This window comes from Microtus ochrogaster, chromosome 15 (assembly GCF_000317375.1).
Source record: "Microtus ochrogaster isolate Prairie Vole_2 chromosome 15, MicOch1.0, whole genome shotgun sequence".
Classification (NCBI taxonomy): Eukaryota; Metazoa; Chordata; class Mammalia; order Rodentia; family Cricetidae; genus Microtus; species Microtus ochrogaster.
In genome coordinates, this window is record NC_022017.1 from 612,630 (window position 1) to 625,198 (window position 12,569).

General features: G+C 43.8%; 1 protein-coding gene across 1 annotated transcript; it reads left to right on the top strand.

Moving 5' to 3' along the window:
• The first annotated feature begins 6,446 nt into the window (after positions 1–6,446).
• Positions 6,447–9,499, top strand: LOC101995368 (glycosylation-dependent cell adhesion molecule 1-like). The gene is made up of 4 exons (XM_005354015.1): positions 6,447–6,510; positions 7,786–7,828; positions 8,951–9,168; positions 9,402–9,499. Exons 1-4 carry the CDS (start codon positions 6,447–6,449, stop codon positions 9,497–9,499), a joined length of 423 nt encoding a protein of 140 aa, XP_005354072.1.
• The last annotated feature ends 3,070 nt before the right edge of the window (positions 9,500–12,569 follow it).

Below are 12,569 nucleotides of genomic sequence, written 5' to 3' on the forward strand. Positions count from 1 at the left end.
CCAGCATCCTGTTCTGTTTTCTCCGCCTACCTAAGGGTTGGCCTATGAAATGGGCCTAGGCAGTTTCTTTATTAATAAGAAATCATTCCCACATCAGGCAGGTTTGCTAAGAGCCATGTCATACCCAGAGTCAGAATCTTACATTGTTCCTTCCCATCCTCCACTCTAAATTTATTCTGTTCTCTCTTCCATGAGGATCCCTGGGTCTTGAAGGGGTGATACTTTTGTCCAGTTTAGGATGAGCTCTCAACAGTCACCTGCTCTCAGCACATTGAGCCAGGAGCCACACACTTAACTAACCAATGGGTTGTTCCAAAAGTAGCGGTGGTGCTCCTTCATTGACTCCATCACTCCTCTTTATGTGGGTCTTGCCACTATAGTTACATTCTCCTTTCCTCACTAACATATATTGGAATGTTTTACTATGAGTAGTATCTTTAATTATTTGGTTATACATGTATAAAAACAAGAAAGAGAAAAAGGAGGAAGAGAGAGAACACACATGTGGAGGTCTCTCCTTCCGCCTTGCTGAGGTAAGGTCTCTGTTGTTTGCACCACGGAGCTGATGCTCCAGGTTAACTGGCCTGTAAGCCTACCACACTTGGCCTTTCACATGGGTTTCAAGAACTGATTTAGGTCACCAGGCTTGCACAGAAATCACTTTTACTTGTTGGGCCATCTCTTGAGCATCACGAATTTACAATTAGACTTGCGATCTGGATGCATAATTAGGTACAACAAATGAGTGAGAAAATTAGGAGCATCCTGTCTTAGAAAAGGAAACTATGTGTTTTACACGGTGCAAAAAAATTTCAAGTACATATGTGTAAAGAACTGTTTCTAAATGATGGACAGGAAAAGATTCACTATAGCGGACTATAGATGCTGAGTTAAAATTCCTATTGTCTGATTGCCAGGACTATAACTGTAAGTACTCTCTCAAGTAAAAACAGCTAGCAGAGAATCACTTGAAGCATTCCTGAGGACTGATTCTCAAGTGCTGGGACTGGCCCTGTCACTAATCATCCTGCTCCTCAGCTTGAATAAAAAATACAGAGAAGTAAAATGGTTGGTCAGTATCGTGGGTTGTCATGTTTTCTCTTTACCCTCAGCCATGCAGAAGGGGGTTGATTCCTGACAGGAAGAAGAACTGAAGTGTCATTCCAAGTTCCACAACGGCAGACATATTAATCTGTCCCCTGTGCTGATTTAACAGAAGAAAAACCATAATCTGAAAGACACACAGAAGGACAGGAAAACTACAACGCACATCAGGATGCTGGGTTTTTAACTCCTGAGCTACATCTCAGACCTACTTAATGAAGAGTTCAAAAGCACAGCACAATTGATCTGATGTGCATTGTAGTGTGAGAATACTTAATGTTTACTGGGAAGTGTTTTGCTCTTGGACCAGGAGCTGTTATAACTTAATAAAAGCACGCTACAGCTCCATCCATATCTCTTTCTCTTTGAGAAGAAGGAGACCAAGGTTCAAAAGCAAGAAGTAGTGGGCCAGGGTCACACAGTGCGGTGCTGGTACATCATGCTTGCCTAGCTTTCTGCTTCCTTTTTCCATCTCATTATTGCTTTCAAATCTCTGAATTTCTTCTTTTTGACTCTCAATCTCAGAATTCATTGAGAGGGGGCCTCATTGACATGGTTAGGAACTATCTAATATGCATCAACAGAAATAGCCAGCTCTGTCATGTGGCCTCCACAGAAGCCGCTGGTCTTCCTCATATCCAGTCTGTTGATGGTCACTTTTGTAAAAAGCTCATACTTCTTACAAGACAAAGATGGCGATGGCAACAGGGTCATCTGACCAAAATCAGAAATCTTGTGTATAAAGAACTTCTGTGACCTCTTTTCTCAGGAGTTACAGGGATAGACAATTGAGTTTCCTTGTATATGACTTCAACCAACCACACAGGGCTGATCCTGGGCTTTTGGAGGAACATAACAGGAAGTATGAACTTTTGAAGGACTCACTTTGAGTTTTGAAAGCAAAATTTAGCAAATAAATACAGAACACCAGTTAAACGTCATCTCAGACATATTTGAGACCAACTTATGTCTTAAAATACTGAGACATATTTACCCTAAAAAATTTATTGCTGATAATAAATTCAGATCTAACTGGGAATCTTACATCTTATCTGGCATCCAGTGTAACACAACAGAGAATAGTTTCTAAGTTTGAGCTGCAGCACCTCTACCCAGTATGTTCTTGCTGAGGTCCTAAACCAGGTATACCCACACACTAAGGAGATTCATCTTTGAATAAGCAAACTAACTCATTCAACAAATGCAGACTGGAGCATCCAGCAAGTATGAAGATCTGTGCGAACTCCATTGAAGTTCAGAGATAAACTAACACTGGTTCCTGTCCTTAAAAAAGGAACTGAACAACAAGACCAATAGGTTTCAAATCATAAAATTACAATAAAACTGAGTAAGTGCTAGACAGTAAAGGTTGTGGTACTAGGGACCCGATGATTGTGTTCACCATTCTGTCCCCCAAAGAATGCAGGTGGCTAGCACTCAACAAATAGTAGGGGCCATGATAGTGAACACGGGAGGCATGATAACACCAACAAGGCACTGTGGAGTCATGGAAGCAGATGACTCACCAAAGGAGACAAGGTGGAAAGAAGGTTGGTTTCATTCTAACAGAAAAGTCTAGTCGAGGGCATGATGTAGAAATACCCCAAGCAGATGGCCAGGAGAGCCTTCTTGACAGAGGAACAAGAACCTAGCATTTCAGTGAGGAGAGAACACCCTGCTGAAGACAGAGATAAAGTAAAAAAAGGTAAGGGGCCAAGAAGTCTGAACTTCATCCCATGGGTGACTGTCATTAGAGACTTTCATACAGAGAAGTGACATGACCTCCAGGGGATCTCTCTGGCATTAGCATGGAAGGTAGACTATGATGGACAGATGATTAAACACTACTAATATGACATATCCTGAAGATAATGGCTTTTTAGAAGTATTAGGGGATACATCTGTGAACTCCCTGTGATTGCCTTCATCTGTCCCCTTCTGCTCCTAACTGTCTTGGTCCATGAATGGTCAACACTGGTGAGAAGAGGAAATCAGGCAGAAAAAGGAGGTGGGAGGTAGCCCAAGACAAACTTCCTCCACTTCCTCATCTTGCCTAAGGAAACCCCAGATCTAGAAAGTGAAGGAAAACATCCAGGCCCTAGGAACTCCTTTCCAGAGGGGATGGACTCACTCTGGTTGGCACAGTTCAGGCTCTCCTTGTTCTCTCGGCAGGCTCGGCTTCATCCTGTGCCCAGCAAGCACACACTGGAAAGTGTCTTGGGATGCAGCAGCCCTCTTTTGTCTGGAGATGATCCAAAAGCAGGTTTTACAGACATCATGCAAATGAAAAAAAAGAACTGTTTTAATCCGTAAGCCCAGAATAAGACCCTACTCCTAGGACTGTCCTCCACCTCCTTTCCAGAGGCTTCCTTGGTTACCCAGTGCTCTATTTAGAGTCACTAGATGCTGGAAGCAGAATTAGAATCGTCTGCTTTAAATAGACTTATTTTTTTAAAACTTAACATTAAAAGTATATATACGGATAGCAGAGCATGGTGGTGCATGCCTTTTATTGTTGTTTGGTTTGGTGGTGGTGGTTGTTGTTGTTGTTGTTTTAATAAATTCATTTATTTACTTTACATCTGGCCAGTTTCCCCTCCCATTCCCTTCCCCACAAATACCCTCTCTGTTCCAATGCCCTCCTCTGTTTCTATTTAGGAAAGGACAGGTCTCCCACGAGTATCAACAAAACATGGAATATCAAGTTGAAGTAAGATTAAGCACCTCCCCATGTACTAAGCCTGGGCAAGGCAACCCAGTATGAGCAGAAGACTCCCAAAAGTCGGTAAGAGTAAGAGACATCCCCTGTTCCCACTGTTGGGTGTCCCACCAGAGGACCAAGCTACACAACTGTAACATATACGCAGAGTGCCTAGTTCAGTCTCTTGCAGGCTCCCTGGTTGTCAGCTCAGTCTCTGCGAGGCCCTATGAGCCCAAGTGAGTTGATTCTGTGAGTTTTCTTGTGTTGTCCTTGACCCCTCTGGCTCCTACAATCCTTTCTCCTCCTCTTCTGCAGGATTCCCCAAACTCCACCTAATGTTTGGCTCTGGGTTTGCATCTATTTCCATCGGTTGTTGGATGAAGCCTCTCTAATGATAATTGGGAACCAATTGGTCACAGGCTATGGATCCATTATTGCCAGGAGTCTTAGCTGGAATCATCCCTGTAGATTCCTGGGAGATTCTTTTGCACCACATTTTTACCTGACCCTGAAATGTACCCTTTTTCCAGTAGTCTCTTTCAGTGCTCTCCTTTTCTGACCTCCAGCCTGATGTTATGTTCCCAGCCCCACCCACTCTCAGCCCACTCACAAAATCTCTTCTATTTCCCTTTCCCAGGGAGATCTGGGTGTCCCCACCCTATGAACTCTCCTTGTTCCTTGTTTGATTTCCAAAATATATAAAGAATCCAAGAAACTAGATATCACCAAACCAAGTAATTCAATTTTTTAAATGAGGTATAGATCTAAACAGATAATTCTCAACATAAAAATTTCAAACGGCCAAGAAACATTTAAGGAGATTTTCAACATCTTTAGCCATCAGGGAAATGCAAATCAAATCGACTCTGAGATTCTATCTTACATTTGTCAGAATGGCTAAAATCAAAAACACAAATGAGGGGGCTAGAGAGATGGCTCAGCAGTTAAGAGCATTGCCTGCTCTTCCAGAGGTCCTGAGTTCAATTCCCAGCAACCACATGGTGGCTCACAACCATCTGTAATGAGGTCTGGTGCCCTCTTCTGGCTTTCAGGCGTACACACAGAAAAAAATATTGTATACATAATAAATAAATAAACAAATAAATAAATAAATAACACAAATGACAACTTATGCTGGAGAGGATTTGGAGCAAGGGAAACACTCCTCCCTTCCTGGTGGGAGTGCAAACTTGTACAGCCATTTTGGAAGTCTGTGTGGTAGTTTCTCAGAACATGAGGAATTAATCTACCGCAAAACCCAGCTATACCACTCTTGGGTATATACCCAAAGGATGTTAAATCATTCCACAAGGACATGTGCTCAGCTATGTTCATAGCAGCATTACTCATAATACCCAGAACCTGAAAACAACCTAGATGTCCCTCAACCGTTACACAATGGAGTATTGCTCAGCTGTTAAAAACAAGGACCCAAGGAAATTAGAAGGCAAATGGATGGAACTAGAAAAAACATCATCCTGAGTGAGGTAACCCAGACTGAGACAAACAAACATGTACTCACTCATAAGTGGAAATTAGCTGTAAAATAAAGAGTAACTATGCTACAATTCACAGACCCAGAGAGACTAGGTAGAATATGCCTTTAATCTAAGTCCTGCACTTGAGAAGCAGGCAGATTTTTGTGAGTTAGAAACCAGCCTGATCTACATAGTGAGTTTGGGGGCAGCAAGACTATGTAGTTTAATCCTGTCTCAAAAAAAAAAAAGAAAAATGAAGATAGATGACAGATAGATAGATAGATAGATAGATAGATAGATAGATAGATAGATAGATAGATAGATAGATAGATAGTAGAAGAGAAAGAGAACCTTCTATTTGGAAAGAGATAGGAAACCTTCAGGAAGAAAGCAAAGAAAGTAATAAAGAGTGTCATAATGAAGCCCTTTATTGTGCACAGTAGATATACACTACTGAAAGAACACAGGCACCATAAATGTGCTTGGCAGAAGCCTCCTCACTACTGGACTATGAGTTCCTTGATTAATAAATAGCCTCCCAATTGTTATTAATCAAATGACACATCCTATGCGAGCAAACTCAGAATATAATTCCTGAACTGATGGGGAAATTTGTCTGCCCCCTGGAGGACCATCTGGTCTTTTCTGGATTCAGTTACATAAGCCTTATTTTCTAAACCCAAACTGAGCCAGCTGCTAAAGAATAGCTTGAGAAACCACGGCAAGGAAAGCAAGTATAGTCCCAGCATCATGAAAGTGCCACTCTTCTGAAGGAGACAGATAGTAATTAAATAATCAGATGCAGAAACATAAAATAAGACTAGTAATGAGTAACATTAAGGAAGGGAGCCCATTCAATAAGTTACCTCAAAGGTACAGAGGAATGGCTCCTGGGGCCGGCACACACTGGCAGTGGCTGGGCCAAAAGGAAGGCTGGGGGCTTTGCTTTCCTGTTAACTCATTTCCCAGAAATATGAATTCCCAAAACCCAATGTAGTCAGAATGACAAGACAAGGGGAAGCTTGGCCTGCCTCCTGGTCCAATCCCCAGCCTGTTGTCCTACAGCTTGTCCTTACCCCAAAATAAATAAAGCCCCATCCAGGCTGCTACTCCAGGACTCTACACAGCTTCCTAGGGAAAGTTGACCTTGCTACAGAGCCACCATGAACTTCTTCACTGTCCTGCTGTTTGCCAGCCTTGCCACAACCTCTCTTGCTGTCCTGCCTGGTGAGTATGCCTTCTTTCCCACTCCCTTTTGTCCCCTAAAGGCCACCGGGCTTTAGATGAGCAACATCACCACACTCACGGAGAGGGTAAGATGTAGAACAAAAACACCACCACTGGAAGCAAGCATGACAACATATATCCCCTGAGTCCAGCAACCCAACAAACCAAGGCAGACTAGTCTAGTTCAGAGTCCAGACTAGACCCACAACAAGGCAGACTGTGGCTCAGCAGAGATTATGTGAGATCCTAACACCAGAGGCTGATTCAGCACAACTCAAGCAAAATCACTGCTTTAGACTGCCTCATCTCCCTGGTGTAATGAAAGCAAACGGTACACACCACATCCATGACTATCTGTAGCACTCACTCAGAACTATATATAGTTCCAGGGACTTAGGGTATGAAAGACCCTACAGACCCCCTCCTCAAAACCCGCAGCTAGCATGCTCCCAGGGGAACATCCTGTTAGCTTTAAAAAAAAAATTCTCCGGATCAGCAGCCAGCCTGCTCTCGTAAGAACATCCCATGTGCTTGAGAGAGCAGGATGTCTATGAGATAGGAAGACTGCAAGGCAGGATGTCAATAAGCAATAAGATAGGAAATCAACAAAGCAGGTTAACTGCAAAACAGGATATCTATAAAGATAGGAACAGGATGACTATTGCCAAACATCCATGCTGAGAGAGGAAACCATTTATGCCCCCGCCTCATTCCGCCTCATTCCGATCAACCGATAACCACGCTTTTGTTTTGCTTCTGTAAACTTGCTGTTTGCTCTTCCCTATAAAAAGCCCCCCCTCCAGTTAGCAGGTGCGCAAAGTCCTCCAAAAGACTTTGCCACCCGCAGGTACCTGTGTTTACTCAATAAACCTCTTGCTAATTGCATCCTGTGGCCTGGTCTCGGAGTGTCCTGGCTCTGGGGTCTTCATCGGAGAAAAAGGTCCTCTCTGAGGGTCTTTCAGGGTACACTAATAGTTTACATAAAAATCTCTACCATCACTGAAATTTTATTTGAGGAGGAAGAAAAAATAAACATACTAAATAAATTACATAGTATTTTAGAAAAGGTAAAGAAAGTTGAGTAAGGATTAGCAGGGAGAGGTGGTGCACACCTGCACTTCCAACACTGAGGAAGCAGAAGCAGGGGACTCGTGCAAGTTCCAGGCCAATCAGAGCAAACAAACAAAAAAGAGGAAGAGAGGTTGAGGAAGCTGAAATGGGGTAACTACAAAGGACCCGTTCATATGTTAACCGTCTTGAGATTGCTGTCCTAAGGGTCTGAAGATGAACTCCACGTGAAGACTCAGCACACAACTGCTGGTAAGTCTCTGTTGGTGACCAAAGACTGGAAAGTAAAGGATGCTAGGAAGGAAGACGTGAGCAGACAATGCCTCCTGCTGTGAGTCTGTCCCTCCCTGTTGCACTAATTGGCCATAGATCTGGGGGCTGGAAACCTTTTGAATGGCAATTATGCTATGTAATCATTGGAAACTGGAATGGGAACAGCACCTCACTCCCAAATGTTGGCGAGTAAAATGTTTCCTCACCCTGATACAAGGGTGCTTCATCAGTTACAGGCACTGTACCACACAGCCCAAAAACTTTAAAAATTGCAGAGGCCAGTTTTGTGGGTTAACTCTAAACATGGTTATCAGGAGCCATTTCAGGCTTCTCCTTTCTCACATCTCACAGGGCCTTGAGGTGGAAATCTTGAGACAGAAAAACTTACAAAGTTAACTAAGACATTGTGTGCTGGAGCTTCAGACACACCTCAGAGTGTCTTCTTTGTTTGCTGCTAATCACTAACAGCAGGTGTTCTAGCCACTGACCTTGCAACTGCCCAGCCTTGCTGCCTAGCTACCTAGCTCCTTCTTTCCTTCCCCCATTCCCCCTTCTCCAGTTCCCTCTGCCCAAACTCCTCACTGAGGAGTATATAAGACATGAAACTTGCTTCAATAAACGGGATGCCTTGACAAGGAATACTGCTTGGCGTCCGTTTCTCTCTCCCCCAATGTCTTTCAGATAGTGCCTCTTCAAGACCCTGGAGTAATTTAGGACCTGCTGGGTGGGTCACATGATTTAATCTTGAGCTAACTTCCCAGATTAACTAGGGGAAATCTAAGAAGCTAAAGGAGAAAAATACTCAGAGTTCAGAGGGAAGAACCAAGGCTAAGCTCCTACTATAAACCAAGCAAAGGGAGAGGTATTTGCAAATGGCTCCTAACTGAGAAGGTAGATGGGAGCAGTGGCAATTCTTAAACATGACACTAGAAATCCGGTCCATGCCTTTGAAGAGCTCATGATATGAACACTAGCATAGGACCTCAATGCCCCCATAGGTCAGTTAGTGATAACTCAACACTAATGCCCTGTTCTTGTGAAGAGACACTGTTTCTCCTAAAAGTGTTCTCTGTCCTTAACTCCCTGCTTGCATGTCCTTGGTTCCAGCTTCCCAGTCCGCTCCCACCAGCCACATCAGCAAGGAGAGTACTTCTAGTAATGACTCTTCCAAGGAGCAGTCCATCTTCAGAGAGGAGTCGGTTTCCAGAGATAATGTGTTGATAGAATGTACCAAATCAAAGAGTCAAAAGGCCCAGGCCAGGCTCAGAAGTGGGGCATCTCAGCTGGAAGAGACCATAGAACCCATTGCCTCAACTGGTATGTGCTAGAGAAGAGACATGTCTGGGGAGGTGGTGAGTAGTGAAGGGCAGGGTAGTGACTTGTGTAAAATGAGGTTTCATAAAGATAAAAAAAAAGTTCTAGAAGGGTGGAATTTAAGATCCATTAACTGCCAGCACTACAGGAAGCCGTGTGAGGGGGTCATAAAGATGTGGATAGGGAACCTGCCCTAACTGGACATTTCTATCTTCAAATTACAGAAACCACCATAGAGGGGAAACTGACTAAGTTAAACATGGCAATGGGAAAAAATCTGGGTAAAATAACTGAAGAAAGTATGGGTGGTGCCAATGATATCGCGAGGTCATGAAGACAAGAATGACTAACCACGTCCCATGCTGGGCCACAAGAAGTTCCTTCATCACCCACACTGCTGCTCATCCCAGCCAACACCTCTCAGTCTGCCCTTCAATATCTGACATTAAAGTGTTGCAACCTGAACCCGGGTCTCTGGTGACTTTTTCAGGCCCAGGAATGGAGGTGGGACACCTTCACTCTATTAGGGTTCCTTTTTAGCTATCCTATCCCTTTAGGTTCAAACTTCTCATCCCCCTCAGCTAACAGGCCTGATCAAGTACTCCATCCATACAACCCCTGCAAAGATTTTATCCTTGTCGTCTTTCTGCACCTCCCTCATGGACCACCTCCATGTCTCCTCGCACACTGCAGTCTAACCTGCTCCCAGCAGCCCACTGCAGTTCCTCTCCCAATGGCCACACACAACAGGACCCATGGCTGTTTCTCAGTTCTGACTTTTCTACTCTGTCCCTGCAGGACTAGACACAACTAGCTTCTCTAGGATCTTTTCTTGGACACTACTACCCTTGGTTATTCAATCTCCTTGTTCCTTTTGTGAAATGTTTGGTATATGATCCTAGGTCCCATCCTGTACTCTCTCACCTTCACCTCTTCAGAATTCCCATAGCCTCGCCTTCCAGGACTTCTCAGAGGGAATCCCTTTCACTAGCCCACTTAGCTAACATCTACCAAGTGCCTGTCAGGCCTGTCTCCCTAATTTACTCTGACTTCCCTGTAACCTTAAGAGTTTTCGCTGTGAAAGCATATGAAACATGGGGAAATGAAAGTCTTTTTCTGTCTTAAAAACATAGGCAGAGAAGATTGCCTATTGAAGAGTATGTAGGATGGCAGGAAAATGAGACATCTCTTCTCCCCAGCACCCTACCCCCAGGAAATGTGAAAAAAAAAAAAGTTCAGAAGACCAAAGGAGCAACTAACCCGCTACAGCACAGTGCTGTCACTCTTCTGACTGAAAAGCAGGGAAGAAGTGTGTCAAAACCAAAACCCCAGAAAATCACTTCCTTACCTTTTTGTTTTCCTCCGGGATAGAAAGCCCTTTCTTCTAGCTTCCTGATGCTCTCTGGTATTAATCAACTGTAACTATCTCCCAAGCAAGACGGAAAGATCAACACAGAGTCTTCCTGATGCCACAGTTTACAATATGGCAACAATTCTCACCAAGATAACAGAAAAAATAATGTAGGATTTTTCAGAAAGAAATTGGAGAAGACATTTCCTATGAAGTTAGATTAGAAAAATGGAAGTGTTTGAGAGATTAAGGCATAACAAACTCATCCTCTGACCTTTCAGTTCTGACCACTATAGAAACCCATTGCCCAGTGAGAACCAAAGCAAGTTCCTAACTACTTGCTGGTCAGCTGTGCCAACAAACCTAAAATGTGGGGTTTCTTGAGTAAGACACATTGGGATAAGGGACTTCCAGTCTCTGAAATCCACTTAATACACCCCTGCTGACTCCCGGAATCACAGAGACAGAACTGGGAAAAGCTACTAGCAGGCAAATACCTAAAAACTCATCTAGAACGACGCCCTGGGCCACCCTCCCTCTACTCTGCTGCTCCTGTAGGAAAAGGATGCATAGGAGGGAAAGACCCTGACATAAAGTAGTCTCCTTGCTTCCAATTCATGGGTAAGCCTGCAGGATGGAGAGAAAGTCCAGCATAAGAACAGTCTCCTAGTTTTAAATGTTTGGCTATTTATGACCCAATATGTAACCAAATGACCTATTGTTCTGTAAGACTTTAAGACAATCCTGAAGCCATTTTTGAATCCTCTCAGCCTCTGCGCCATAGTGCTTCCCCTCCTCCCCTGGGAACCAAGGACCTAACAGCTACACTCGCACGTACTCAGTTCCTGAACAATTACCCATATACGTATGCTTTGGTTCGGTCCCCTGGGAAATGGGGTCAAAATGACCTCTTACCTCATCTGATCTGGCAACAGCTCTCCAGTCAATTATTGGTAATAGTCCTTTCAAATAAGCCAGTCAGAATAGTCACAGAACAAACCCCCCCCTTGCTTCTGTGGCCCCTTTAAAAGTAGACTGTACCCGCTATTCGAGGTCCCTCGGCTTCCCGGATGCTGGGGGACCCTGTCAGGACAGAATTAATAAAATCCTCATGCTTTTGCATCGGCTGTGGTGTATGAGATGGTCTCTGGGGGTGACTCCTTCTCCGTGTTTGGACGTTAGAGTCCAACAGTTCTATGTAGTTGCCACTATGTGGCAGGCCCTATTTCTGAATGAGTTACAATGATTTTCTCACATAATTCTGTTTTTAAAAAATCAAATGCTATTGTACCCACTATCACTTGAAGCAGGTTCTCAGCCCATGTTGTGCACACTCCGGATCCAGAAAGGGAGGCAGGTGACTATTAGCCCCCAAGGCCCTGAGGTAGATCTAAATAGGACAAGAATTAATTTCAGAAATGTACAGTGTTTTAGATTCTACTTCTTCTGCCTCATTAACTCATTTGCTCTGCTAACACAGCTCACTTGAGGGTTAAAAGATACATAAGAGTCAAGCATAGCAGTAATATAGCAAATGGCTCAAAACCAGTAACCAAAAATAGCCTAAAATTTAGCATAAGTCCCCTACTAAATTCAAAGAAACAAAGAGCAGCATTGAAAAATACCCTCTATTAAACAAAAACGCAGCTGCTCTACCAGAGGTCACACCAGCCACCAGAAGTCCAGTCTCCGACTCTGGTTGAGACCCCCCTGATCAAACACAGGCCACAACAGCCAAAATACCAGAGGAAACAGAAACCAAGGAACAAAGCCCCCATTCAAGAAAGACAAACTCAGAAATCAGCACCTAGACCTATTAATTGATGGAGGAAGGTCATTGGTAATAAACAAACTGCCTTGGCCCATTTTGATAGGCCATCCTTTAGGTGGGTAGAGTAGGCAGAACAGAATGCTGAGAGGAAGAGGAAGTGAGCTCAGAGGCCATGCTCCCCTCTTCCAGGCAGACGCAATGAACTCGGACCCAGGATGGACGTAGGCTAGAATCTTCCCGGTAAGCGCACCTTGGGGTGCTACACACATTATTAGAAATGGG